The following is a 27,699-nucleotide window of genomic DNA, read 5'->3' as shown; positions in this document are numbered from 1 at the left end:
GGACCTTCCCAGGGTCTCCCAAGCTGGCCCCAGAAGTTGGGTGCTGGGACCCAAACTGCCTTACTGGCCCCAGTCACGGCCCCCTTTGGTTTCCCTCCAAACGTGGTCGCGGGACTCCAGGCCACCACATTGGGACTGAGCGATTCAGGGCATTCCTCCCCTAAGACATCATCTGTCCATCTCTTGGGTACCCTTATCTGCTTCCATGGTGTTAACCATCACGCTCATGTGAACCATTCTCACCTCTGAACCCTCAGTCCTGTCTGTGCAATGTCTCCAGTTGTCTATCAAATCCAAGGTTGTGAGTGCCCCTCCCCCCTCCAATCAAGTACCTCCCTGGTGCGACACTGTCCCTTGGCCTCAGCATCTCTGACACGTGCTTCCTCTCCTAGCCAGTCAGCCCCGTAGAGTGAGCTTTCCTTTGAAATCTCATTCACACCCTGCACCAGTCTAGCTGAGGCTTGGTCCACATCCACTTTTCAAGCCTTTTCTTGCCCCCTCTGGGACCTTTGTGTTCTTCTATTTTTGTTGTTGTTATTGTTTACTTTTATTTATTTGAAAGGTAGAGTTAGAGAGAGGGAGACAGAGAGAGAGGTCTTCCATCCGCTGGTCCATTCCCCAAACAGCTGCCAACAGCCGGGACTGGGCTAGGCCGAGACCAGGAGCCAGGAGCTTCCTCTAGGTCTCCCATGTGGGAGCAGGGGTCTAAGCACTTGGGCCACCCCCTGCTGACCTCACAGCCGCACCAGCAGGTGGACACGAACCGGTGTCCATACATGATGCCCTGCTACACCACAGCGCCGGCCCCCCTCTGCGTTCTCAAATCCCGACTTCTCCCCAGCTCCCAGGTAACCACTCTGGCCGGACTGCCCGGCCCCTGTGCAGCAACGCCTTTCTGTCTTCTGTTGAAGCTCCTCATCCTCCACTCTGTCTGCAATGTCCACGCACCTCAGAGCTCCGCTGAAGGCCGCCGACCAGAACACAATCCCCACCACGTGCTGCTTTCACTTTTGACCTCGTGCAAAAGTCAACCCGCACACAACCACCCTGCTTGTCACTGCAGTACAGCATTCCATAAACGCCTTACTGCACACCGGGCTTGTGCTCATGATTCTGCCCAGTTGTAAGGTGAAGTGTCCTGAGCACGGTCAGGGTGGCTTGGCTAAGCCACGGTGCCAGGCCGGGTAAGTGGCCTGGATGCACTTCTAACCTAGCCTGGGTTCACTGGGACACAGACCTAACGCAAGCCCAGGAGCACTGGCCCCGCTCTCTCCTAGGGATCATCTCAGCCAACGGCTTTCATCACCAAGGACAGGGGATGACTCACCGACGTCTGGCTCGGTCCCTCCCTCTGACCTGCTTTAGCTCCCGTGAGGCCAGATGTTCACTAAACAGAGCTTGCACTTGGACAACCTGAAGGAGCCTCATCCCAACCCCCAGCTGTGTGCCCCCACCAGATGCACACCTCAAGGCTGCTCAGCTGTGTTCCCTGCCTCAGGGGAGGGTATCGGGTTCACTCAGGGGCCCAACATCCTCCTAGAATCCTGTCTCTCCTCACAGCTGATCAGCCACCAATCCTCTGGACTCCGCCGTTGTGGCTGTCTCGATCCTTTTTCCTTAGCCTCTGTTCCACACCTACGATGGCAAGCTGGCCCCTGCCTCACTGCTATGACCAGACTGCAAAGAGGCTCTCAGCTTCACTCTTTGTCCATGTCTGACCCTCCCTTGGGTGGCTTCCCACTGTCCTTTTGATAAGGGAGAAACTCTAGAAATGGGAATAAAGGATGGTTGATTAGCTTCTCCAGTGCAAGGCAGAGTGGATTCTGGACCTAGAATTTCTGCATTCAAATTCTGGGTTCTGTTCTTCCTTATTTATTTATTTAAGAGGCAGAATTACAGCCAGAGAGAGGGAGAGATAGAGAGAGAGGTCTTCCATCCTCTGGTTCACTCCTGAAATGGCCACAACAGCCAGAGCTGGGCCAATGCGTAGCCAGGCACCAGTTCTTCTGGGTCTTCCATGTGGGTGCAGGGGCTCAAACACTTGGGCCATCTTCTGCTGCTTTCCTAGGCCATAGCAGAGAGTTGGATCGGAAGTGGAGCAGCCAGGACTTGAACCGATGCCATGTGGGATACAGGCACTGCAGGTGGATACTTAACCTACTACACCACAGCGCTGGCCCTGTGGGTTCTGCTCTTGCTAGTTGATGACCTTGAACAAGTCATTTTGTGCCTTGATGTTCTTTTCAGGAAAACAGGGGTAACATTACCCACCTCTTAAGGTTGTTGTAAAAATGAAACAACTTACTATATGTAAGAAACTTAGAACAGGGACTGGTATTGTGGTGCAGTGGGTTAAGGTGCTGTCTGTGACACTGGTAGATGCCAGCTCTACTTCCAATCCAGCTCCCCACTAATGCACCTGGGAAAACAATGGAAGATGACCAAGTGCTTAGGCCCCCCGCACCCACCAGATGAAGCTCCTGGCTTTGGCCTGGCCCAGTCCTGGCCGTTGTAGCCACTTGGAGTGTGAACCAGCAAATGGAACACCTCTCTGTCTCTCTATGTAATTCTGCCTTTCAAATAAATAAATACATCTTAAAAAAATAAATAAATAAAAGAATCTTAGGGGGTGAGCCCTGTGGCACAGTGGGTTAAGCCTGGGTCTGCAAACCAGCATCCCATATGGGTACCAACTGGAGTCTTGTCTGCCCCACTTTCCATCCAGCTCCCTGCTAATGCACCTGGGAAAGCAACAGAGGAGGGTCCAAGCCCTTGGGGCCCTGCACCTACATGGAAGACCTGGAAGAAGCTCCTGGCTCCTGGCTTTGGCCTGGCTCAGTCTTGGTTATTGTGGCCATTTGTGGGGAGTGAACCAGTGGATGGAAGACCTCTCTCTGTCTCTCCTTATCTCTCTATAACTCTGCCTTTCAAATAAATAAAAATGTTTTTAAAGAAAAGCAAAATTTATTTAAGACAGAAACCTCCAGCCAGAGTGGCCTGGAGGGGAGCCCCAAGAGAGGCAAAATTCCAATAAATATATCTTAAAAAAAAAAAAAAAAAAAAAGAATCGGGGCTAGCAGTGTGGCATAGCAGGTAAAGCCACTGCATGAAGTGCTATTGCGGCCAATTGGGGAGCGAACCAGATGAAAGACCTCCCTTTCTCTCTCTGCCTCTCCTCCTCTCTCTAACTCTGACTTTCAAATAAATAAATAAATCTTTAAAACAAATTAAGCTTCTAAGGGCCGATGCCATGGTGCAGGGAGTTAAGCCTCTTGCCTGCAGCATCAGCATCCCATATGGGCACCAGTTTGAGTCCTGGCTGCTCCACTTCCAATCCAGCTCTCTGCTCTCTGGGAAAGCAGTAGGAGATGGCCCAAGTCCTTGGGCCCCTGCACCGATGTGGGAGACCTGGAAAAAAAATGTTCCTGGTTCGGATTGGCACAGCTCTGGCCATTGCCGCCAACTGGGGAGTGAACCAGCGGATGGAAGACCTCTCTCTCTCTCTGTGTAACTCTTTCAAATGAATAAATAAATCTTAAAAAAACAAAGAATCTTAGAACAGTACCAACTCCTAACATGCATCTGTGTGCCAACCCTTATTCCTTGTTCTGTCCTTCTACCCTACACTCCAGCCAAACTTAGTTCTCTTCCTTCGGCCTTTCACATTCCCGCTCTCTGTCCACCGTTCTCTTTGCCAACCGGCTGCCTAAATCCAACTTCCAAGCCTTGTCTTGGGTATCACCTCTGGGGACTGCCCCCACCCTCACAATATGGCAGAAGAGCACAGACTCTGGGGGCCGGCACTTGGTTCAGGGATAAAGACACCACCAGGCCTGCATTCCACATGGAAGTCCCCAGGGCTCCTGCTTGCCTCAGCTTCCAGTCCAGCTTCCTGCCAATGCACACCCTGGGAGGCAGCCGATGGCTCAAGTACTTGAGGCCCTGCCACCCACGTGGGAGATCCAGATGGAGTTCCAGGCTCTAGGCTTTGGCTAGCCCAGCAGGCCCAGCTGTTGCGGGCATTTGGGGAGTGAGCAAGCAGATGGCAGCCCGCTGTTTCTGTCTCTTGTCTTTCAAATCAATGAAAAGAAAGAAAAAAGACTCCGGAGACATACAGAGTTCAAATCAATGCTCCTTGCTTGTCCCCTGTGCACGCCTCAGTTTACACCCCTGTAAAGTGGGACAGACGACAGCACCTACTTCCAGGGGGTCACGGTGTGGACCGACCTCCCCAAGCTCCTAAAACGGAACTGCACAGTCGTACCTGGTCCGTGCTCGGGTTATCAGCGCGATTCCTAAACTGGCTGCTGTGCGCACTTGCCCTGGTCCAACCCTGAGCGTTCCACAGGAACTGCCTTCCTGCTCCCGTCCTACGTCCAATTTCATGGAAATACTCTCTGAATGCAGCCCGCCCGGATATAACAGGGTTACCATCAGATGATCCCCAGCTCCTGGGCCCCACCTGGTCCCCACATCAGGTGCTGCCCACCACACTCCGGGTCTGGGTTTCTCCCGCCCCGGTTCGCTCCATTCCCTGCCCCCTCCCCAACCCCATCAGGACCCGGGCCCTGCGCCCGCCCGCAGGCCCAGGCCGCTCACCGATCCTGGAGCTGGAGGTCTGGTCGCTCCCGAGGCTCCTCATAGAAGCTGATTCCTGGGTGCGTGGCAAGGGCCCGCCACAGAAACTCCTGCGTGTAGGGCTCCAACGGCAAAGGGAAAGGCGGCACGCGCGTTTCCAGGCGGCTCCACAGCGCGAGCAGACATAGGCCATCGAGCCCCTCCAGGGCCACCTCGTCCAACAACGACTCCAAGGCGTCCATTGCCGCTTCACTTAGCAGCCCCCGCGGCGCCTGCGCACCGCGGCGCCAGGCGGCCTTTCCCAGCGCGCCTGCGCACAAGGATCTGTGGCCGCCGGAGGCGGGTCGCACCCCGGGATCTGAGGAGGCGTTCTAGCGCGCCTCCGTGACGTCACTCGCTTTGGAGGCGGGCTCAGCAAGCGGCGCTCCACCGCCATTGGTCGGGAGCCCTGCAGTAACCAGGGGAACTGCAAACAGTGTAGGGGCAGCTTCCGGTTCGAGCACCCGTAACCGCCGTAACCGCCGTAACCGCCGCCTTTAAGGATGGACGGTGAGTGTCTAAGGGCCCCTCCGGGAGGGCGGGCAGTTACTCTTCAACATTCCTGAGTCTTCTTCAGACAAGGGCCTAGGCCGTAGACTCCTGGACCGCCAATTCCTGACTCAAGGCGGTCTCCGATCTGAGGGAAAGGGAGAGTTAGTGGTCCGGGTTGGGGAGAAGCGGCTGGGGGAGTGGTCAGCGGTACCGAACCTGTGGTCGTGTGGGAACCCAGGACTGGCCAGGGTCTCCGGGAAAGGAGAAGCAGAGGGCCGAGGAGGACCTTGCGTGTCCCGGGAGGTTGGAGCTGTGGGATCTGGGAGTTTGGGTAGAGGTAAGTGTGACTGTGGGTAGCTCAGTCGTCGCTCCTGGGAAGGGACTTAGCACGGGAGTGTGCAGTCTAGTGTTAGCAACAGCCCACGAGCACCTCTCTAAGCTTCCTAGCAGCCGTGTGAGGTCAAGGTTATCCCATTTTACAGCGAGGAAAACGGAGGCTCCCGGAAGTTCAGTAACTCCCGAAAGTTGGACAGCCAGCAAGCGGCAGAGTGAGCGGGGAACCCGGGCACTCTGACTCTGGAGCTGGATCACGGAGTCTGAGATGTGGTGTTTGACCTCTCAGTTGCAGAGATGCCCACTTGCTCGGGAGGACGCCCAAAGATCCAGACCAGTTGATGCAAAAAGCACGAGGTTTTTATTGAACGTTTGCGCAAACGGGCCCCCACCTCAGGCAGTGAGGAGCCCTGAGCGGCAGTTTCACACAGGTTATATAGGCAACGAATTAGCATATGGAATGCAGAGGTGGCACGGGATTGGCTGGTTCGGAGGGACAATTAGCATACCGGAGAGTGCTGAGGAGAGTGCTGAGGGAACCAGCTGAGGAGAGTGCTGAGGAGAGTGCTGAGGGAACCAGCTGAGGAGAGTGCTGAGGAGAGTGCTGAGGAGAGTGCTGAGGAGAGTGCTGAGGGAACCAGCTGAGGAGAGTGCTGAGGAGAGTGCTGAGGAGAGTGCTGAGGGAACCAGCTGAGGAGAGTGCTGAGGAGAGTGCTGAGACTCTCCGAAGGGGAGTGGCAACTCTGCTCTGGGCATGCCTAGAGGTTCTCTGAAGGGGATTGACTTTTCCTTCCCAGAGAACGTCCTGCCCGCTGGACTCTGGGGAACATCTAACCTCTTAAGAAGCCCCTGATATCTGCCCAGGCCTAGTTTCTTGTCCCTCTCCCCCATAAGGGTCCTTCATTCCCTCCTTTTCTTTTTGCAAAGATTTTAATCCTAAAATCTATTGGACCGGCCTGGGGAGAGCCTGCCTCACTGGAGGGAGGGAACTCTGTTCTTGCTGGACTGGGTTGGGTTCCACGTTAACAATTGTGGAGCATGGGGATTGGAAAAACAATGGGGAAAGGCCAGGAACATCATAAATATTAAACAGTTTTTGAAAATCTTAGCTTGAGTGGGTTCTGAGTGCGCTGGAGCTTCCATTTGGCTGGTCTATCCGGATCCTCGGGGCCCTGGGGAGGTGGTGCTGGCTTCACGTGTGAGGCGTGGACCCAAGCAGCGATTCCGTCGACCTTGAGAGCGGTGGGAGTTGTCAACAGCACAGTGAAGGGGCCTTTCCACTGGGGCTCTAGAGTCTTAGATTGGTGCCTTCGGACATACACAGCATCACCGATTTGGAAAGGATGTGGGATGGTTGTCGTCTTGGGTTGGTAGGCTGCTGCAAGAGGTTTCCAGACCTGGTTCTGGATGATCTGGAGCGCTCTCAACCGGGCCTGTAACTTAGGGGCATCGGCAACGGAGTCACTGGCAAGGTCAAGCAAGCCTGCTACTGGTGGGGGCCCTCCATAAAGGATTTCGTATGGTGTCAGCCCGCAATGAGAGGGCGTGTTTCGGACCCGGAACAACACCATAGGGAGGAGTTGGACCCAGTCTTTAACACCAGTCTCCAACGCTAATTTGGTCAAGGTCTCTTTAATTATTCTGTTCATTCTTTCTACCTGTCCTGAACTTTGGGGTCTATAGGCACAGTGCAATTTCCAATTTATGCCTAATGCTTTGGCCACCAACTGACTTACCTGGGAGACAAACGCTGGGCCATTGTCGGACCCGATTACCTTAGGCAAGCCGAACCGGGGGAAGATCTCCTCTATGATCTTCTTGACGACCACCTGGGCGGTTTCCCGTTTTGTGGGGAATGCCTCAGTCCATCCGGAGAAGGTGTCTACAAAAACTAGAAGATACTTATTCCCATAACTGCCCGGCCTTATCTCAGTGAAATCGACCTCCCAGTTGATTCCTGGTCGGTCTCCTCTTACCCTAGCTCCCTCCGGGAGCTTGAGGTGTCTGGCATTTACCTTGGCACACGGAACACAGGATTCAGTCACCTGCTGGACTAAAGAGTCAAGTCCGGGGATGTAATAAGACTGCCTATCTTCCTGTAAGGCTGCTTTTAGCTTTTTGTGTCCCAAATGAGTCCATTGATGGAGGCTGGTAATTATTTCTTTAGCCAATTGGTGTGGCAGGACTATTTTCTCTCCGAGCCTCCAAACCCTTATTTGTTCATCATACTCTGCACCGAGCCGCTGGATCGTATCTAAGTCTTGGTCCGAATAGAGGAAAGGTGGTTCCCTCGATACTTGGGTGGGCTCAATTGTCTTTAACGGGAGCACCTGTTGGCTCAGGGCTGCCGCCCTAGCGGCCTCGTCTGCCATCCTGTTTCCCCTTGCTACGGGGTCGTCTCCTCGTTGGTGCCCGGGGCAATGAATTATACTCAACATTTTGGGCAGGAACAAGGCCTGTAGAAGATCTAGGATTTCCTGCTTATTTTTAATGTCCTTGCCTGCTGAGGTTAAGAGGCCCCTTAGCCGGTATATCTCCCCATGTACATGGGCAGTGGCGAAAGCATACCGACTGTCTGTGTAAATGTTGACCTTTTTGTCTTGTGCCAGTTTTAAAGCTTGAGTTAAGGCTATGAGCTCGGCTTTTTGAGCAGAAGTTCCAGGCTTTAAGGCACTTGACCAGATAACAGTTTTTCCATCCACCACCGCTGCCCCAGCCCTCCGCTCACCGTTCTGTAGAAAGCTGCTCCCATCCGTGAACCAGGTCATTTCGGCATCCGGCAGAGGCTGGTCGGTTAGGTCTTTTCGGGTGCCGTGGGCCTCAGCCAGGATTTGGTGACAGTTATGGATTACCTGGGCCTGGGGCCCCAGTTCCGGGAGCAGGGTGGCCGGGTTTAAAGAGGTGGCAGTCCCAAACCGGACCCGCTCTGAGTTTAATAACATAGTCTGGTAATGAGTTATCCGAGCATTTGAGAGCCACCGATCTGGTGGCTGGCGGATAACTGTCTCCACAGCATGAGGTGCCACTATGGTGAGAGGTTGGCCTAGAGTCAATTTATCCGAGTCTTTCACCAGAACTGCCACGGCCGCTATCATGCGGAGGCACGGAGGCCAGCCGGCCGCTACATTGTCTAGCTTTTTTGAAAAGTATGCCACCGGCTTTTTCCAGGGTCCAAGCATTTGTGTTAGCACTCCCTTCGCCACTCCCTTGTTCTCATCCACGTATAATGTGAAGGGCTTGGTCATATCAGGGAGACCCCCCAGCTGTGCCAGACTCCTGTGCTCAGCCCCTCCCGTGCTAGTCCATGTCCCTGGGAGGAACACAGACATTCACTACCCCCATCTCTGAAGCTGTCTCAATTTTTGCGCATAGAGATCGGTGCAGATCCGAACAGAAGCCGGCTCGAGGCTGCACATCGAACCCCCCGTGGACTACTCGGAAGATTTTGAGTCGACTGAGGATGCCGATGCCAAGACCATGGATGTTTCTGGGGATCGTCCACAGGTAGGGATTGGCCGTGGCCTTGTGCCCTGAGCTCAGGGCTCCGGTGGCCCTTGGGACACTTTCCATCAGTTATTCATGCCATTGTCCTCACTCGCACCTGGGTCCCTCCCTCCTGTATTCATCTCAACACACTTTGATGAGCACGTGGGCTGGGTGCTAGATGCCGGTGTCCCCAGGTCAGTGAGGCTGGGGTCTGATACCCCACATAGCCCCTCGATGGCACAGAGCAGCTGAGGAGTGAGGACAAAGCATGGGGGGAAGGGAGGAGGGGACTGGCGTCCAGGAAGGCTCCCCAGAGGGAGTGACTTCGCCCTGGGTCAGAGTTTAGTGGGGAAAGGTAGGCGGGCAGAGCTGGCGCTCAGTCTGTCTACATATGTAGACGTGCACTGTTACCGCCGTAGGCAGCAGAGAACGCAAGCACAAACTGCTGTGGCTCAGGGTCCTCGTGGTCAGTGCGTGACTTTGCCAGCTGCTCCTCCCATCGTACTCAGACTGCCATATCCTCTCAGCTGCAGTAGTAGGAGGGAGTCTTCCTAAGTTCATGGGAACACAGAGTAGGAAAAAACATGCAAAAAATAAGCTTCTTTCAATTCAATTTTTCCATGGACTTTAAACTTTTTAAAAATTATTATTTCCTTGAGAAGCAGAGAGAGAGCTCGCTCGCATCTGCTGGTTCACACCCCAAATGCCCACAATGGCTGGGACCAGGGCCCCACTGAAGCTAATCGTAGTCTGAAGCCACATGTGGGTGGCTTCACTTGAACCATCACCTGCTGCCCCCCGGGAAAGGTACTAGCAGGAAGCTTAGGGTCAGGAGCCAGAGGCAGGCTCAAACCCAGGCACTGCGACATGGAATGAGGGCCTCCTACGCTGTGCCTTAACCACTAGGCTAAATGCCCACCCCTCCCCAAACTTCTGCAAGTCCCCTCGTGTATCCCAGTCTTGCCTTGAGCAGGCATCTGTCGTGCACCTGTTATTGGGCTTCAGGCTCTGTCCCAGACACCAGAGACAGAGCAATGGACAGAACTGCTGAGACATTTATTCTTAAACAACTTACATTATTATTCTCCAAACGGGAGACAGACCATAAAGAAAACCAAAGGAACAAGCAGTGAGATCATTTCAGGTACTGATGTATTCTCAGGAAGGTAGGACAGTAAGATGGTATGGGAGAGAGGGAAGGAGGGCCTCTCCTAGGTATGACATTTCAGCTGAATGGTGATGGGTAAGCAGGCGCAGCTTGGGAAGCAGCAATGGGAAAAGCATTCCAGGCAGAGGGAACAGCAAGTGTAGTGGGTGTGAGGCTGGGCTTATTTGGGGAGCAGGCATAGGAGAGCAATGGGATGTGGAATGAGGTGAGGCTGGGCCCACCAGGGGTGCCTGAGGATGGTTACCTGGCATTTACCCCGAGAGCATTGCTTTTATAGTCAAGAGTGTGTGAGTAGATCGTCTACCTGGTTACGCACAGGTGGAATTCTCCAGAGATGGCAAGTGATGGTCAAGTTGGTAAGCTGGCCCCTGGGCAATGGGCAGATTGCACAGCCTCACCACAGGGCCCAAGCCTCGCTTCTGCCCGGCGCTTCCATGCCCCCAAACTGCTTTTACAGAATGAAAGTGGGTATCCAGGAGAGTGGCCTGTGGTCCAGGGAACATGCGTCTGCTTTCCGTGGCGTGTCTGCACTGCCGTGTCTGCTGCTGATGGAGGGCCAGGCGAGAAGCGGGCCTCACCTTGTTGTTCCACGTGGGGGGTCCCAGGGGGCTGGGAGTAAATTGCAAATTTTTGTCTTCCTCAAAAACAAAGAGTCCTTGTCCTTGCCTGTGGAACGACTCTGTGTCCTTGTTTCTCTGGCCCACCGGTGAAACGGGAATTAAGCAGTAGGAAAAGCTGTGGTCTTCGTCGACTTGAAAACTCGGGCCACACAACACACACATGCACACACACACAGTATGCTTTTGTCCTCTGCTCAGAATCAGAGTGAGCAAACGGAGCCGTGCGTTTGCCTTCGTCTGTTGGGGAGGCTGATCCTCAGCCACGTTGCACCTGTCGCAGGGCCGGCCTCGCGTCCATGCCCCAGTATGCGTGTGTGCCCTGCAGACAAGGGACTGTAGCAGTCTGCCGTCGGCCAGGCATCCAGCACCTTCTGTGCGGTGAGCCCGCAGTCCCTCCTACGCAAGCTCCCAAGCTCCCTGCCCCATAAGGCTCCCTCACCTGCTCCTGGGTTCCGTTAGTGTTCCTCTGTGCACCTGCTCAGAATTGGCATGGCTGCTGCTCTGCCAGCATTTCATTTTCTTCCCTGTGAGTGCTTGATTGTATTTCTTTCTCTCCCTTTTTCCAAAAACCCCATCTTGAGGGGGCTCTCCTTAAGGCTTCACAGTGCATTTCCCCTTGGAAATTTCCTGCTAAATAAAAGAGGCAAATGGCAGCACTAGTTTTCCGGGGATGGCAGAAGCCTTCAGGGATGCAGATGGAATAGGGAAAGAAAAAGAAAGCGTGGGCACACACACTCAGCCGCCTCTCACTGTTTGCAAGTGCAGCCCACAATGGAGCAATAGGAAATGCGTGTCCGCGTAGGTACTTGTCTTCCAACCCTCGCTGTTGAAACACACCGGCCTCTTTGCCTTCAATCAGACCCTCCGTGAACTTCAATTTCCCCGTGGCTGTGCGTTCACAAACCTGCGTGCTGCAGACATGTTCTCCTGGCCTCCACCCTGCCGACCTGCACGGTGCTTTTCAAAGATGTGATTTCCTAGCTGACATTTAAGACTCAGGAGATGCCATGTGAAAGCCTGAGCCAGGGGCTTGCGCTGAAAAATCAGAAGGCTTAGGAGCCACTTTCTTCTACGATAGCAATGAGTGGGGCTGGGGAGCGGGTGTCCCCTTGGACAGGTGTGTGTTCCCCGGTGTGCCGCAGTCCCCACCACCAAGTTCTCAACACTGCAGATAAGACGGATGATGGGGCAGGCATCTGGTACAGCTGTTAAAATGCCACTTAGGAGGGGCTGGCACTGTGGCGTAGTGGGTAAAGCCACCGCCTGCAGTGCCGGCATCCCATATGGGCACTGGTTCGAGTCCTGGCTGCTCCACTTCTGATCCAGCTCTCTGCTATGGCCTGGGAAAGCAGAAGATGGCCCAAGTGCTTGGGCCCCTGCACCCACATGGGAGGCCCGGAAGAAGCTCCTGGTTCCTAGCTTCAGATCAGTGCAGCTCTGACTGTTGCGGTCATTTGGGGAGTAAACCAGCAGATGGAAGAACCCTCTCTCTCTCTGGCTTTGCCTTTCTTTGTAACTCTTTCAAATAAATAAAATAAAACTTCAAAAAAAAAAAAATGCCACTTGACACCTGCATCCCACAGCAGAGTGCCTGGTCTTGAGTTCAAGCTCTGTTCCTGATTCTAGCTTTCTGCTGTCGAGCACCCTGGAAGGCGAGGGAGCAGGTGAGGACTCAAGTAGTTGGGTCCCTGCCACCCATGTGGAAGATCCAGGTGGAGTTCCTGGCTCCTGGCTTCTTTGGCCTGGCTCAGCCCCAGCTGTTGTGGGCATTGGTGTGTGTGTGTGTGTGTGTGTATGTCCATATCTTCTGGGTCTCTGCCTTTCAAAATAAAAGAATTATAAAAAGATGGTAAATGAGTATAGATCAGGAGGTGGTAGGGACTTCTAAGAAAGAGAGCTGAGGTGATATCGTGGTAGAGACCATAAGAAGGGAGAGAGTGAGCCACGCAGAGCATCCAGGCCCCTGGAGGAGCAGGTGCAGAGGTCCGAGGTGGAATGCTGGCAAGGAGGCCAGCGTGGTTACAGAGCGGGGGCACGGTGAGGAAGAGGAGGTGCGGCCAGGGAAGCAGGCATGGGTCAGGTTGCACAGGGCTTGAGGGCTGGGATGATGTGGGGCTCTCACTGACTGTGAGTCAGCTGGTTTAAACCCTCCAGACTAAAAATGAAAGGTGTCCTTGGACCTAAGGAAAGTCAACCAGGGATGTCCCGGTCCCGTGATGTTCCCCCAGTGGAGTTATCCAAGAGCAAGAGAAATAAGGGGAAGGTGTGACCCCCGTCCCATGGACGTCTCCTGGAAACCTTCAGGAGTCTGTTCCCATCGTGTGGGTTCTGGAGCTGGCGGCCCAGGGGTCTTCCCACGATCACCATTCAACGTCATTACAGATGCATACAGCTCTCAGGGCCAAGCATCTGTCCCCTGTGATCAGTGCACCCCACCCCACAGGGCCCTGTAGCAAATCTCTGTAGTTGTCCTTCATCCATTTCAACAGCGATTCCTGAAAAATGCGGGATTGCTTTTTCATAATGTTGTATTTATTCATCTATCTATTTAGTTTGATTTGAAAGGAGGAGACAAAGAGATCTTCCATTCACAGGTTCGCTTTCCAAATGTCTACAACAGCCAGAGCTGGGCCAAGCTGAATCCAGGATTCCAGAACTCCCACCTGGGTTTCCCAGGTGGGTGTCAGGGATTGAGGTACTTGAGTCATCACCACTGCCTTCCAGGGTGCACATGAGCAGGAAGCTGGAATCAAAAGCAGAGTCAGGACTCGAACCCAGGACTCTGATATGGGATGTGGGCATCCCAAGCAGCAGCTTAACCACTGTGCGGGACACCTACCCCTGAGGGACCACTTTTAAGGCAGTTCCATTGCTTGGATACTTCTGCCATTTGGGACTACCATGTAATAACCCTTAACTGGGTACCTTTGTAAAAAAAAAAATATTACCATAATATAAAGGGATTGTACTATCCATGCCATTTGATGATTGTACTTTATTTACTTGACACCATCCCATAGCTATCTTTCCATGCCAGCACTCCCCCAACCATCATGCAGCTCATTGGGTCAGAGCGCTGTTTTGGGAGTTGGTAGCATGAGTTTGAATCCTGGTCCTGGTATTGGCTGTGCCTGCAGTGGCACCGGGACAGCAAGAGTGCAATCAGTTCACCTTTGGGAGTGAGAGCAGAGGGTGAGGAGACAGAGAGGGGAGGCTGGGACCCCAAAAGAAGAATGATGCCTCCCTCATATCTTCAGGACTGTAGGCTGCTTCTACCATGCCTAGGTCTCTGAGCTTGTCTCTATGGCACCACACCCTGTGACTTTAATTTCTCCCTTCTGAACCTACAAGGGCCTAACCCTCCCAGCAGTACAGACAGAGAAAGAATCCTTTTAACTTCTCAGGGTGTAATGGTAAGGTGGAGTCCCAGCATCCTAAGCAGGAAGTTGCCAGCACCTTTCCCATAGCCAAGCTGCTGGGGCAGAAGATGGGCCCCACGAGAGCTTCTGTGACAACCACACAGATTAACAAAAGGATTTGGCTGTAACAGAAAAAACTCTGGCCTGCCCACCAGAAGACTTAAAACACATGATTTTTTTTTTTTTTGGCAATGTTTTTTCCCCCCAGAAACCTTTGATTTAAAGAATACAAGCTTCATGCATTTCATAAATACAACTTTAGGAACATGGTGATCCTTCCAACCATACCCACCCTCCCAACCAACACTCCCACCTTTCTTCCTCATCCCTCTACTATTCCCATTCTTATTTTTTACTAAGATTTGTTTTCTTTTTTAAAAGATTTATTTATTTATTTGAAAGGCAGAGTTACAGAGAGAGAGAGAGAGAGAGGTGAGACAAAGAATCTTCCATCCATTGGTTCACTCTCCAAATGGCCTCAAGGAGCAGGGCAGGGCTGGGCTAGCAGAAACCAGGAGCCAGGAGCTTCTTCCCAGTCTCCCATGTGAGTGCAGGGGTCCAAGGACTTGGGCCATCCTCTGCTGCTTTCTCGGACATATTAGCAGGGAGCTGGATTGGAAGTGGAGCAGCCAGGACTCAAACTGGTGCCCATGTGGGATGCTGGTGCTGCAGGCAGCAGCTTTACCTGCTTATGCCACAGTGCTGGCCTCACTAAGATCTATTTTCAATTAACTTTATGCACATACGGTTAACTCTTTACTAAGTAGAAAGTTCGACAAATAGTATGAAAAAAACTGTTCATTAACAGTTGAGACAAAGGCTATACAAAGTCATTGTATCTCAAAGTGTCAATTTCATTTCTATAGATTACCTTTTAGGTGCTCCATTAGTTATCACAGATCAGGGAGAACAGATGGAATTTGTCCTTTTAGCACTGGCTTATTTCACTAAGTATGATGTTTTCCAGTTGCATTCATTTTGTTGCAAATGACAGGATTTCTTTTTTTTTTTAACCATTGTGTAGTATTCCATGGTGTACATATCCCATAATTTCTTTATCTGATCTTCAATTGATAGGCATTCGGGTTGATTCCATGTCTTAGCTATTGCAAATTGAGCTGAAATTAACATGGGGGTACAGATCACTCTTTCATATGCTGATTTCATTTTCCTTGGGTAAATTCCCAGGAGTGGGATGGCTGGGTCATATGGTAGGTTGATATACAGATTTCTGAGTTATCTCCATACTGTCTTCCATTGTGGCTATACCAGTTTATATTCCCACCAACAGTGGATTAGGGTACCTTTTTCCTGACATCCTCACCAGCATTTGTTGTTTGTTGATTTCTGTATGAAAGTCATTCTGACTGGGGTGAGGTGAAGCCTCATTGTGGTTTTGATTTGCATTTCCCTGATAGTTTGTGATCCTGAACCTTTTTTTCATGTGTCTGTTGGGCATTTGGATTTCCTCTTTTGAAAAATGCCTATTCAAGTCCTTTTCCCATTTCTTAACTGAGTTGTTTGCTTTATTGTTTTTGAGTTTCTTGATCTCTTTATATACTCTGATTATTAATCCTTTATCAGTTGTATAGTTTACAAATAATTTCTCCTGTCAGTTGCCTTTTCTTCATGATGGTTTTAAAAATGAGAGCAAGAGCTCACAGTACATGAACGTGTACTGAGTGCTAAGCACCACATTGAGGATGTACCATCCATCACTACATCAGACCTGTGAGTTAAATGCTAACTATCAGGACAAGCATCGTGGCGTAGCAGGTTAAGCCGCTGGCCTGCGACGCTGGCATCCCATATGGGTGCCGGTTATGTCCTGGCTGCTCCACTTCTGATCCAGCTCCCTGCTAATGTGCCTGAGACAGCATTGGAGGATGGCCCAGGTACTTGGGTTCCTGTACCCACATGGGAGACCTAGAAGAAACTCCTGGCTCCTGGCTTTGACCTGCCTCTGCCTTGGCTGTTGTAGCCATTTAGGAAGTAAACCAGCGGATGGAGGTTTTCTCTTTCTCTTTCTCTCTCTCTCTGTAACTCTGGCTTTCAAATAGATAAATAAAAAAAATTTTTTTTAGAAAAAAAATGCTAGGTATCTTCATTCCCATGTTACAGTTTGAGAAAATCAAAGAAGGGAGAAGTGATGTTGTTCACTCAGGCCTCAGAGAAACCCCGGGCACCATGATTCCCTGTTCCTTGGAATGAGCAGTGACAGGCTGGGAACGACCCAGGCCTGCATTTGCTTGAGGTTGTGCCACAGTCTGTTGTGAATATTATCGATCTTCTGCCTGGGGGTGAGGTGCTCAGAGGTAGCCATCCATCAGTTAGGCTTCACAGTGTTTTATTTTATTTATTTATTTTTTTTGACAGGCAGAGTGGATAGTGAGAGAGAAAGACAGAGAGAAAGGTCTTCTTTTGCCGTTGGTTCACCCTCCAAAGGCTGCCGCGGCCAGCGCACTGCGGCCGGCGCACCGCGCTGATCCAATGGCAGGAGCCAGGTGTTTTCTCCTGGTCTCCCATGGGGTGCAGGGCCCAAGCACTTGGACCATCCTCCTCTGCACTCCTGGGCCACAGCAGAGAGCTGGCCTAGAAGAGGGGCAACCGTGACAGAATCCAGCACCCCGACCGGGACTAGAACCCGGTATGCCGGCGCCGCAAGGCGGAGGATTAACCTATTGAGCTGCGGCGCTGGCTTCACAGTGTTTTAAACCATAACAGAGGGAACCTCTCCTTAGCCAAATAGCTCCCCAGTGAAGCCATAGCTGATAACGTAGATGAGAAATGTTTTTCAAAAATGAAACCCGATGAGGAAACAACCAGACAGACCCAAGTTGAAGGACAGCTTACAAACCAACTGGCCTGGGGTCTTTGCAGACACCAATGGCCTGAGACCTGAGAAAGGCTTGGGGCCGCACCCGATGAAAGGTAGGTACAGCGAGTTCACCCTCCTGCAACGTGGTCAGAGGAATTGCTCCATTGAACGGTGGTTTCCCGAAATTCACAAGGCCTTAAAAATGATACTGCATCAACATTACATTTCCTGCATGCATTCATGGTACCATGGCTATATTACTCAGCTTTTGTTACTACAACCTAGAGACGTGAGAGGAGCTACTCGGGAAGGAAGAAAGCTCACTTCAGCTTGTGGTTTGGGCCATTCACAGTCCAAGATCTCAGGGCCTCATTAGTGTGGCACCTGATAGTGGTGGGACACGTATGGAGGGGGGAGCCTGTGGGGAGTGAGGAAGAGAAAGAGAAGCTAGGCTGAAGTCAGCTGATAGCCAGGCCTCTCCCAAGGCCACACCCAAAGGACCTCCTAGAAGACCCACCTTTGGACTCCAGAATTGTATCCAGTCTCCCCCCTTAATCCGTTGACCATTTACCTAAGGCTTTAGGGACCAAGCCTTCAACTCATGGGCTTCTAGGGGACCCCCAGGCTGTCGGCGAAGCCTAACGGTAGCCTTGTGACGAGTGAATGTCCTGTGCTTGGGACACTGAAGAGTGCAGGCATGAGGGGTTGTGTGGTCAGCAGCCATGCGTCAATGGGTCAGAATGAAGGTTATGTATATAACACGGAAGAGGGGAAAGCAGGGGACGAATGTGGCAACATGGTAATTGGAGAACGCAGGCTAGGGGTATCTGGGTGTTAATTATACGATCATGATCAATTTTCTGTGCTTTTACATGGTTTCAAAATAGAAAGGGAAAAAAAAGCAGGTTAGGCATTTTGCAGAGCAGTTAGGACATAGGTGAGGTTGCCTGCCTGCATCCCGTATTGTAACACCAAGAGGCGCAGCTCTGCTCTGGACTCAACTTCCTGCTAATGCAGACCTTGGGAGGCACCAGGGTGGCTCAGGTGACTGAGTTCCGGCCACCCACATGGGACTGAATTCTTGGCTTCTGGCTTCAGCCCCTGGACTGTTTGGGATTTCTCTTTCTGGCTATCTCTCTCTCTCTGTCTCTCAAATAAATAAGTAAAATTAAATACAACACTAGCACATTAAAGAAATGAGGTATATGGCCGGCGCCATGGCTCAACAGGCTAATCCTCCGCCTTGCGGTGCCGGCACACCGGGTTCTAGTCCCGGTCGGGGTGCCGGATTCTGTCCCGGTTGCCCCTCTTCCAGGCCAGCTCTCTGCTATGGCCTGAGAGTGCAGTGGAGGATGGCCCAAGTGCTTGGGCCCTGCACCCCATGGGAGACCAGGAAAAGAACCTGGCTCCTGGCTTTGGATCAGAGCGGTGTGCTGGCTGCGGCAGCCATTGGAGGGTGAACCAACGGCAAAGGAAGACCTTTCTCTCTGTCTCTCTCTCTCTCACTATCCACTCTGCCTGTCAAAAAAAATGAGGTATATCAGTAGAAGCAAAGGCACAAGGCAAGTGAGAGGAGAGACGTAGTTTAACCACCTACTAGGAATGTGTATCAATGCCAGTTTCCCAGTTGTGATGATGTACTACTGTTGTTACAAGACATTACCCTGACAAGAAACTGGGCCGAGGATAGATGGGACCTCTCCGGATTGCTCCTTACAAACTGTGCGTGAAATGCACAAGCAGCTCCAAATCTAGAGGAAAAAAACAATCACGGAAAACATGACCGTGCCGGGCCTGTCCCTTGGAGGTTCTGATTGGGACTCTGTCCTGTCCCTCCCACGAGTCTGGCTTTGCAGCAGTGTTCGAGAACCACGGTTAGAAGGAAAGGAGAGCGGCAGTCCTCAAGATCTGACACGCACAGGCACCACTTGGGATGTTTGCTAAAGACGAGATCTTAGGGCCTGGCGTTTGGCACAGTGCTTAAGACACTGCGTGGTACCCCCACAGCCCTTACCAGAGAGTTGTGGTTCCAGTCCTGCCCCCACATCCAGTTCCACCTTCCTGCTGGTGTGCACCTGGGAGGCACCGGATGGTGATCCCTGCCACCCCCCAGGGGAGACCTACATTGAGGTCCTGGCTCCTGGCTGTGGCCTGGCCCAACCCCAGCTTTTATAGGCACTTGGGGAGTAAACCCAAGTGGATGGAAGATCTCTATGTGTCTGTCTCTCTCTCTCTCTCTCTCTCTCTCTCTCTCTGCCTTCAAATGAAATAAAAATAAATAAAAATTTTAATGTTGCATATTTTAGGCTGGTTTTTGAGCTAACAGAATTGGTGTCTAAAAGGTAACACATTTTTTGACAAAAGAACTGCCAGGGATTTTGATCCAGCAGCCTGAAGATTAGAGCACACCTCACATGGAAGGAACATTTTCCGAGTACTTTGAACTCTGTGGCTTGGATTTGGGGAACTACAGAAGAAAGATGTTTAAAAATCAAAGTTAACAACTCTTCTGCGTCATGCCAAATTAGGATGACTAAAAAGTGTGAAAACAACACAGATCCACAGAGGTTCGCAGGGGAGGGTTAGGGGCAGGGTCTGCCCTGCTCTTTGGAACCATATCCTACACTTCTAGAAATTCAGGTGGGAGATGAAGTCACAGAAAAACATAGACAAGAAAAAAAAAATTGCTGTTGACAACATCTCACTATAGGTCAACTTCTACACAAATCACTGACCATTAGTATCAAGAAAAGACTAAATGACTTCAAGCTACAGCAATTTCCCTCTTATCTGTGGTTTCACTTTCCGTGGTTCCAGTTATCTGAGGTCAGCTGAGGTGTGAAAATAATACATGGAACATTCCAGAAATAAACAATTCATCAGTTTTCAGTTGCATGCTGTTCTGAGTAGCAGGACAAGAACTCACACTGTCCCCTTCTGTCCCGCCTGGTGGGTGGGTGGGGATCATCTCTTTGTCCACGCATCCACGCTGTCTGTGCTGCCCATCTGTTACTCCTTGGGGGCTGTCTCAGTTATCAGATTGACCATTGAGGTATAGCACATGCAAGAGAAAGCGCATTCATAGAACTGTTATTACAGCATATGGTTATAGTTGTTCTATTTGATTGTTAGTTGCTGTATTAATCTCTTATTTGTGCCTAATTTATAAATTATGCTTTATCTTGGGTATGTATATATAAGGAGAAATATAGTATATATAGAGTTTGGTGGTTTAAAGAGATCCACTGGGGGTCCTAGAACACATCGCCCATGTATGGGGGAACTACAGAACTTTTAAAATTTACTTATTGGGTTAGTGCTGTGGTGTAGTAGGTTAAGCCTCCATCTGTGGTGCTAGCATCCCAAATGGGTGCCGGTTCGAGTTCTGGCTGATCTTCTTCTGATCCAGCACTCTGCTGTGGCCTGGGAAATCAGTAGAAGATGGTCCAAGTGCTTGGGCCCTGCCCCAGCATGGGTGACCCAGAAGAAGCTCTTGGCTCCTGGCTTCAAATCAGCCCAGCTCTGCCCATTGCAGCCATTTGGGGAATGAACCAGTAGATGGAAAAGACTTCTCTCTCTGACTCTCCCTCTCTCCCTATCTGTAACTCTGCCTTTCAAATAAATAAATACATCTTTTTAAAAGTTACTTATTTATTTAAATTTTATTTGAAAGTTAAAGAGATGGAAAGAGTGAGACAAAAATAGAGTTCTTCTATCCACTGGTTCATTCCCCCAAATGCCTACCACAGCCAGGGATGAACCAGGCCAAAGCTAGGAGCTTGTAGCTCCATCTGATTCTCTTTTGTAAGTGGCAGGGACCCAAGTACTTGAGCCATCGTCTGCTGCTTCCCAGGGTCCACATTAGCAGGGAGCTGGTCTGAAGCAGGGGAGGTGGGACACGAACCAGGCAGCATCCTAGCCACAATGCAAACACCCACCCTTACTGTACATTCTAGAAGGCAAGAAAGTCCTGAGATATTCCTGAGACATTTTCATATAAAATTAATCTATGTCTTTACTATTAAAAAAGGTAAACTTAGATAAATTAAAAAAAATTAATGTTGTGTCATGTGAAGGCATTAATGTGTCAGTTAATTTTTTTTTCTTTTTTAACTTTGGTCATATTCAAAATATGGCTCAAACTTGAGGGAAAATAATCCGGAGAAAATAGAGGCATGTAGGAAAGCCTTTTTAAAATTTTTAAAAAATTCTTAGGGCTTGGAAAAGATATGCCGAAATACAGAAATGAGTGCTCAGTGGGAGGGGGTATGGCCACAGGGCAGGGCTCAGACCTGGACCTGGACTAACAGGGCCAGCCTCAGCCCCCAGACCTGTGAGGTAAACCATCCTGGCGGGGAGCTGAGCTCATTGCTGGTGCTGCTTTATTGCGAATTAGGAAACTTATTCTGAGCACGCGTCTCAAGTTGTCCCTGGTCTCCACGCCGCCACTCCCCTGGATGTTTTATATCACCTTACATCTTCGGAAGGCATTGGACTTGCAGTTCCTACCTGGGGGAGTAGACAGCAAGTGGCCTAGACTCAGCAAGCCTGGAGACCTTGGCCAAGTCACACAGTCCTCTGGAGGTTTTGGGAGGTTAGGTTATGTTTCCTATGCCTGCCAGGTCTGAAGTCATAAATTCTGGGTCAAGTTTAAAGGAAAACCCTATTCCTGTATGATAATAGCCATAGGAGTAGAGGATACATCATAGTTCATGGAGTCCTTACCCACCCAAGAGCTATTTTCTTTAAAAGATTATTTATTTCAAAGTCAGGAGAGGCAGGAGCAGAAAGAGAGAGAAAGAATCCTCCATATGCTGGTTCATTCCCCAAATGGCTGCAACAGTCAGGCTGGGCCAGGCTAAAGCCAGAAGCCAGGAGCTTCTTCCAGGTCCCCCACATGAGTGCAGGGACCCAAGCACTTGTGCCATCTTCCACTGCTTGCCTAGGCTATAGCAGAAAGTTGGATCAGAAGTAGAGCAGCCAGACTCGAACCAGTGCCCACATAGGATGCCAACACTGCAAGAGGTGGCTTCACTCACTGTACCACCATGCCCATGCCGGCACCCTGTGGTCTATTTCTGTAGGTCATTTGTAAGGTATACATTTAGGGCCTGAAACATTCCTCCCCGATCCAGATCTAAGCTTTATAGAGAACAGAGATGAGCTGCCGTGTTTCTGGTCCCTAGAAAAGTGCCTGGCATAGAGGGAGTATGCAAATCTTTGTTAAGCAAATGAATTGAATAGTTGATTGATTGAATCAATGAGGGAGGGAGGGAGGGAGTTGTTGGTTAGACATCCTGGCCAGCCCACACAAGCCGAGTTCAATCATCACATCACTATGTTATAATTATAGTGACAGTATTTGCCAAACCATGAATCAGGACCTGTAAAACGACAAAGATTTTTGTGCTGCCTTCTGGTAGAGGAGTCAGTTGAGAGATACGTTTTGGATTCTGAAATATTGGAATTTGGGGCACATGATGATAATTTCAAAGAACCGTTTTAGGCATTTTATTTCATTTACTTGAGAGACAGAGGGAGACAGACAGAAATCTCCCATCTGCTGGTGCATTCCCCAAATGCTGGCAACAACCAGGGCCGTGCCAGGCTGAAGCTGGCTGCTGGGAACTCATTCCGAGTCTCCTACGTGGGTGACCAGGGACCCAAGTACTCGGTCCTTAGCTGCTGCCTCCCAGGGTGTGTATTGTTAGCTGGAAGCTGGAATGGGGAGCAGAACCAGGCAACAAACCCAGGCCCTCCCATGTGGGATGTGGGGGTTGGAACTGCTAGATGGAATGTCTGCCCTAAAAGACTTTTAAATCACACGAGTGATGGGCCGGCGCTGTGGCGTAGTGGGTAAAGCCACCGCCTGCAGTGCCGGCATCATATACGGGTGCTGATACAAGTCCCGGATGCTCCACTTCCGATCCAGCTCTCTGCTATGGTTTGGGAAAACAGTGGAAGATGTCCCGAGTCCTTGGGCCCCTGCACCCACGTGGGAGACCTGGAAGAAGCTCCTGGCTCCTGGCTTCGGATCGGCTCAGCTCTGGCCATTGTGGCCATCTGGGGAGTGAACTAGCAATGGAGTGAACTAGCAGATGGAAGACCTTTCTCTCTGTCTTTCCCTCTCTCCCTCTCTCTCTGTAACTACCTCTCAAATACATAAATAAAATCTTTAAAAAAAAAAAAAAGCAGTTAGGTGTGTAACAAGTAACAAACCTGGCCCAGGGCATGGTCTGGTGGGCAGTGGAGAGGGCTGTGCAGGACAGTGGTAGCCAGCTGTCACCATGTAGAAATACAAGCCCCGCAGGATTAAGCGCGTTCTGGTCTTCATTAAACATTTGACTTCAGGAGCCAAGTTGCAAGGCTGAGGGTGGAGGAGAGGGTAAGGTAAAAGCAGAAATGACATGAGATAGAGCAATAGACACATGAATAAACGGATGATAAGTCATGAAGTGTGGAAAAACAGAAGGCCGGATCTGGTGGACCAGAGGGTGGAGAGAGCTTTCTGTATTTTGCTCAGCTTTCTTCTGAGTTGTTTGACTGTTTTTTGTTTTTTTTTTTTTAAAGATTTGTTTATTTTGAGAGAGGGGGAGAGAGAGAGAGAGAGAGAGAGAGGTCTTCCATCCGCTGGTTCACTCCCCAGATGGCTGCAACGGCCGGAGCTGCACTGATCTGAAGCCAGCAGCCAGGAGCTTCTTCCGGGTCTCCCATGTGGGTGCAGGGGCCCAAGTACTTGAGCCATCTTCTACTGCTTTCCCAGGCCATAGCAGAGAGCTGGATCAGAAGTGGAGCAGCCGGGACTAGAACCGGCGCCCATATGGGATGCTGGTGTCACAGGCAGCAGCTTTACCTGCTATGCCACAACACCAGTCCCTTGAATATTATTAATACTTTTGTATTAGATGTTATAAAAAAGGCTACAAAATAATGTGAAACTGCCTAACAAACTCTATGACGTAATGACCTCTGAACTGATGTGAGAATGGAGCATCTTCTTTATGGCCTGCATGTGTAGTCTACTTAGAGTTCTTAGGCATTTTCACATCATTTTGTAGCCTTTTTAAAATAACACTCAATATGTAAATGCTTTCTTGTTAAACAATATTCACACGGCTCAGAGGAAAACTGAGTAAAATACGGGTTTAATTTCTGCTTTAATTTTAGGATTTTCCACCCTCACCCCTGTAATCCTGGTTCATAAATTATATTTATTTTCAGTCTCCTAGCGTATGAATTTTAAGGTTATACATTTTCCTCTTTGTATAGCTTTGTCCTTGCCTCACAAATTTTACTGTGTAGTGCTTTCATTGTCTTTTATTTCTAATTGGTTTGTGACTTCAGGGTTTGTTTTTCTTATCCATGTTTAGGGAAATTTTTCTAAACATTATAAGTAAATAGTTTTTTTTTTTAAATAATGATATTTATATTTATAGCATTTGTTATTTTCAGATTTTCGAATAATGTTCATTCTTTTTTTTTTAAAATTTATTTTAGACAGGCAGAGTGGACAGTACAGGGAGACAGAGAGAAAGGTCTTCCTTTTTGCCGTTGGTTCACCCTCCAATGGCCGCCGCGGTAGGCGCGCTATGGCCGGCGCACCGCGCTGTTCCAAAGGCAGGAGCCAGGTGCTTCTCCTGGTCTCCCATGGGGTGCAGGGCCCAAGGACTTGGGCCATCCTCCACTGCACTCCTTGGCCACAGCAGAGAGCTGGCCTGGAAGAGGGGCAACCGGGACAGAATCCGGCACCCCGACCGGGACTAGAACCCGGTGTGCCGGCACCACAAGGCGGAGGATTAGCCTACTGAGCCATGGCGCCGGCCCAGTAAATAGTTTTTGTTTGATTTTTTACTATCCTTTTGTGTTAATTTCTCATTTTTACTACATTGTAATCAGAGAATGGCCTGTTTGTATCTTCCTGGAGTTTACTAAGGCTTTTTTTTTTTTTAAACTAATTTATTTATTTGAGAGGTAGAGTTACAGATAGAGACAGAGACAGAGAGAAAGGTCTTCCATCCACTGGTTCACTCCCCAAATGGCTGCAACGGCCAGAGCTATGCCATTCTGAAGCCAGGAGTCAGGTGCTTCTTCCGGGTCTCCCACACGGGTGCAGGGGCCCAAGCTCTCAGACCATCCTCTACTGCTCTCCCAGGCCATAGCAGAGAGTTGGATCGGAAGAGGAGCAGCCGGGACCCGAACTGGTGCCCACGTGGGATGCTGGCACTGCAGGTGGAGGATTAATGTACTGCACCACAGCGCTGGTCCCTTTCTTAAGGTTTTGTTTGTGGTCAACCAGATCATTTTTATGAATCCTCTATGATATTTTAAAAGAATAATCATTCTCTTTTGGGCACAAAGTTCTCAGCACATCTGCTAAATCAAGCCCTTAGTTATTGTTATCTAGCTTAGAGATTCTTAAAATACAGTTCCAGACCACCCATATCAGAATCGCTGGGGCTGCTTATTAAAAATGTAAATTCTCATACCCTACATACAGAAGTGGATCCGGAGGGGGCATAGAGTACTCATCTTAATCTACATTTTTAATCAGGCTCCTGCAAGTTCTTATCCTCCTTAGCAAACTACTGCAGTAGATCCTTAGCTATTTTTGTGTATGTGACCTGATCGACTCTTGTGATCTTACCCATGTTCCCTTTTTTTTTTTTTTTTTTTTTTTTGACAGGCAGAGTGGATAGTGAGAGAGACAGAGAGAAAGGTCTTCCTTTTTGCCGTTGGTTCACCCTCCAATGGCCACTATGGCTGGTGCATCGCGCTGATCCAAAGCCAGGAGCCAGGTGCTTCTCCTGGTCTCCCATGTGGGTGCAGGGCCCAAGCACTTGGGCCATCCTCCACTGCCTTCCCGGGCCACAGCAGAGAGCTGGCCTGGAAGAGGGGCAACTGGGATAGAATCCAGTGCCCCGACCGAGACTAGAACCCGGTGTGCCGGCGCCACAAGGCAGAGGATTAGCCTGTTGAGCCACGGCGCCGGCCACCCATGTTCCCTTATAGTTCTCCATTTGTGCTTCCTATATTTCCAATCTGATAGGGTGTACCTTTGATCCACATGAATATCTCAGTATCAGTTTGTTTATTGGTTTTAGCCTGTGGGTGAGCAGCTCTGCTGCCTCTTACCTAACACAGCCAGGGAGGGTCAAGTCCTTTAGGGGCTCCCCTCCACCCTGCCGCCGCTGCCGCCGCCATTGGACGCCTCTTCACGTGCTTCCTCTCCCTTGACCTCGACTCTGGGCTCAGTACCCCGCCCCGCCACGCACACACCCGCACTCGATTGCAAATTGTCCTGCCCGTGTCCTGGTCTGGAGCTCCTCTGCATTTGGTTCTTCATGGATGTGACCCCATCTGTCTTTCAGGGATTCCTCAGAATTTGTCGTGAGCCAGTGGCCTTCCTTGCTGTTGGGTCTCTGTCTTGCCTTCCCTGTCTAACTTCCTGCTGCGTGATCCTTCCTGCAGCGCACCTGCTCTGGGCAGGCTCGGGCCATAAGACAGGGTGGTCCTGAGGGGCCTGCCCAGGAGCCTGGCAGCCAGGAAACACACAGCAGATCCCTGTGCCTCTGCCTCCTTCGTCCTGCTCTTTTCTCTTACGGCACTGCTTTCTCGAAGACAGGGATTGAATTTTTTTTTTCTTCAGTGATGCACTTTAGAGACTGAACTCCAGAGTAATTTTGCTTCGAAAGAAAATTAGCTGGTGGGTAAAGCTGCTGCCTCCAGTGCTGGCATCCCATATGGGTACCGGTTTGAGTCCTGGCTGCTCCACTTCTGATCCAGCTCTCTGCTATGGCCTGGGAAAGCAGTGGGAGATGGCCCAAGTCCTTGGGCCCTGCACCTGCATGGGAGACCTGGAAGAAGCTCCTGGCTCCTGGCTTCGGATAGACCCAGCTCCGGCCATTGCGGCCATTTGGGGAATGAACCAGCGGATGGAAGACCTCTCTCTTTCTCTGCCTCTGCCTCTCTGTAACTCTGCCTTTCAGGAAAAAAAAATAAAGAAAGAAAAAAGAAAAAGAAGAAGAAGAAGAAAATTAGAAAAAGAAATTAGACAGTAAAAGATATCAAAAAGCTAAAAGCATTTGCACAGGTGTTTGAAGCCTATGTGTAACTCAAATTTTCTTAGCCATAGTTCCATCAAAATTGATGTAGGAGACTATGATTTTATCCATTTATTTATTATAGATTAATTTTATTTATTTGAAAGACAGAATTACAAAGAGAGGTAGAGTCAGAGAGAGAGAGAGAGAGGTCTTCCAACTGTTGGTTCACTCCCCAAATGGCTGCAACAGCTGATCCGAAGCCAGCAGCCAGGAGCTTCTTCCAGGTCTCCCATGTGGCCCAAGCAGTTGGGCCATCTACTACTGCTTTCCCAGGCGCATTAGCAGGGAGCTGGATCAGAAGTGGAGCAGTCAGGACTCAAGCTGGCACCCATATGGGATGCTGGCATCGTAGGTGGCGTCTTACCCTGCTATACCACACAGCCCCGAGACAGTGAATTTAAAATACACAGGGGTTGCAAACAAGAACGTGGTCAGGCAATTTTCCCATGCTAGAGGTGGGGGCCTGAGGCTCAGCACTTCACCTGCGGGTGAGGGTAGCTAGCGTCAGGGCCAGAACTTGAACCTGACCTGCTGTCCTTCCTAAGTGTAAGTAGAGGTCCAGTGTTCTATCCACTGATGCTTACCACACGCTTTGACACATTCAGCGGCCTCGAGGCAGCTTTGAGTATGGATGGGCAGTTTC

General features: G+C 50.4%; 2 protein-coding genes and 1 long non-coding RNA gene across 10 annotated transcripts in view; 1 reads left to right on the top strand and 2 right to left on the bottom strand.

The window, feature by feature from the left end:
• LOC133754335 (general transcription factor 3C polypeptide 1-like) overlaps positions 1-4,881 on the bottom strand; it is a 71,068-nt gene extending 66,187 nt beyond the window's left edge. For all 3 annotated transcript variants that reach the window (XM_062184792.1, XM_062184793.1, XM_062184794.1), the window contains exon 1: positions 4,600-4,881. In XM_062184792.1, the coding sequence (XP_062040776.1) occupies positions 4,600-4,820 (221 nt within the window). In that variant the 5' untranslated portion in view covers positions 4,821-4,881. The remainder of the gene's footprint in view (positions 1-4,599) is intronic.
• An 88-nt stretch (positions 4,882-4,969) lies between these two features.
• LOC133754329 (katanin-interacting protein-like) overlaps positions 4,970-27,699 on the top strand; it is a 38,535-nt gene continuing 15,805 nt past the window's right edge. For 3 of the 6 annotated variants that reach the window (XR_009865199.1, XR_009865203.1, XR_009865200.1), the window contains exons 1-2: positions 4,970-5,127; positions 8,815-8,946. Coding sequence is in view for 2 of the 6 variants with exons in the window: in XM_062184788.1 (XP_062040772.1) it covers positions 8,920-8,946 (27 nt within the window). In the remaining 4 variants the exon portion in view is untranslated. Of the gene's footprint in view, positions 5,128-8,814; positions 8,947-27,699 lie in introns of those variants that run through there. The other 3 variants (XM_062184788.1, XM_062184789.1, XR_009865198.1) reach the window with 2 other exon arrangements.
• Positions 8,941-27,699, bottom strand: part of LOC133754330 (uncharacterized) — an 84,019-nt gene continuing 65,260 nt past the window's right edge. The window contains exon 4 of the long non-coding RNA XR_009865205.1: positions 8,941-9,479. This is a non-coding gene — a long non-coding RNA (uncharacterized LOC133754330). The remainder of the gene's footprint in view (positions 9,480-27,699) is intronic.

This window comes from Lepus europaeus (genome assembly GCF_033115175.1).
Source record: "Lepus europaeus isolate LE1 chromosome 21 unlocalized genomic scaffold, mLepTim1.pri SUPER_21_unloc_3, whole genome shotgun sequence".
Lineage (NCBI taxonomy): Eukaryota > Metazoa > Chordata > Mammalia > Lagomorpha > Leporidae > Lepus > Lepus europaeus.
The sequence above is the reverse complement of the archived record's forward strand: the minus strand, read 5'-3'. Positions and strand labels throughout refer to the sequence as shown.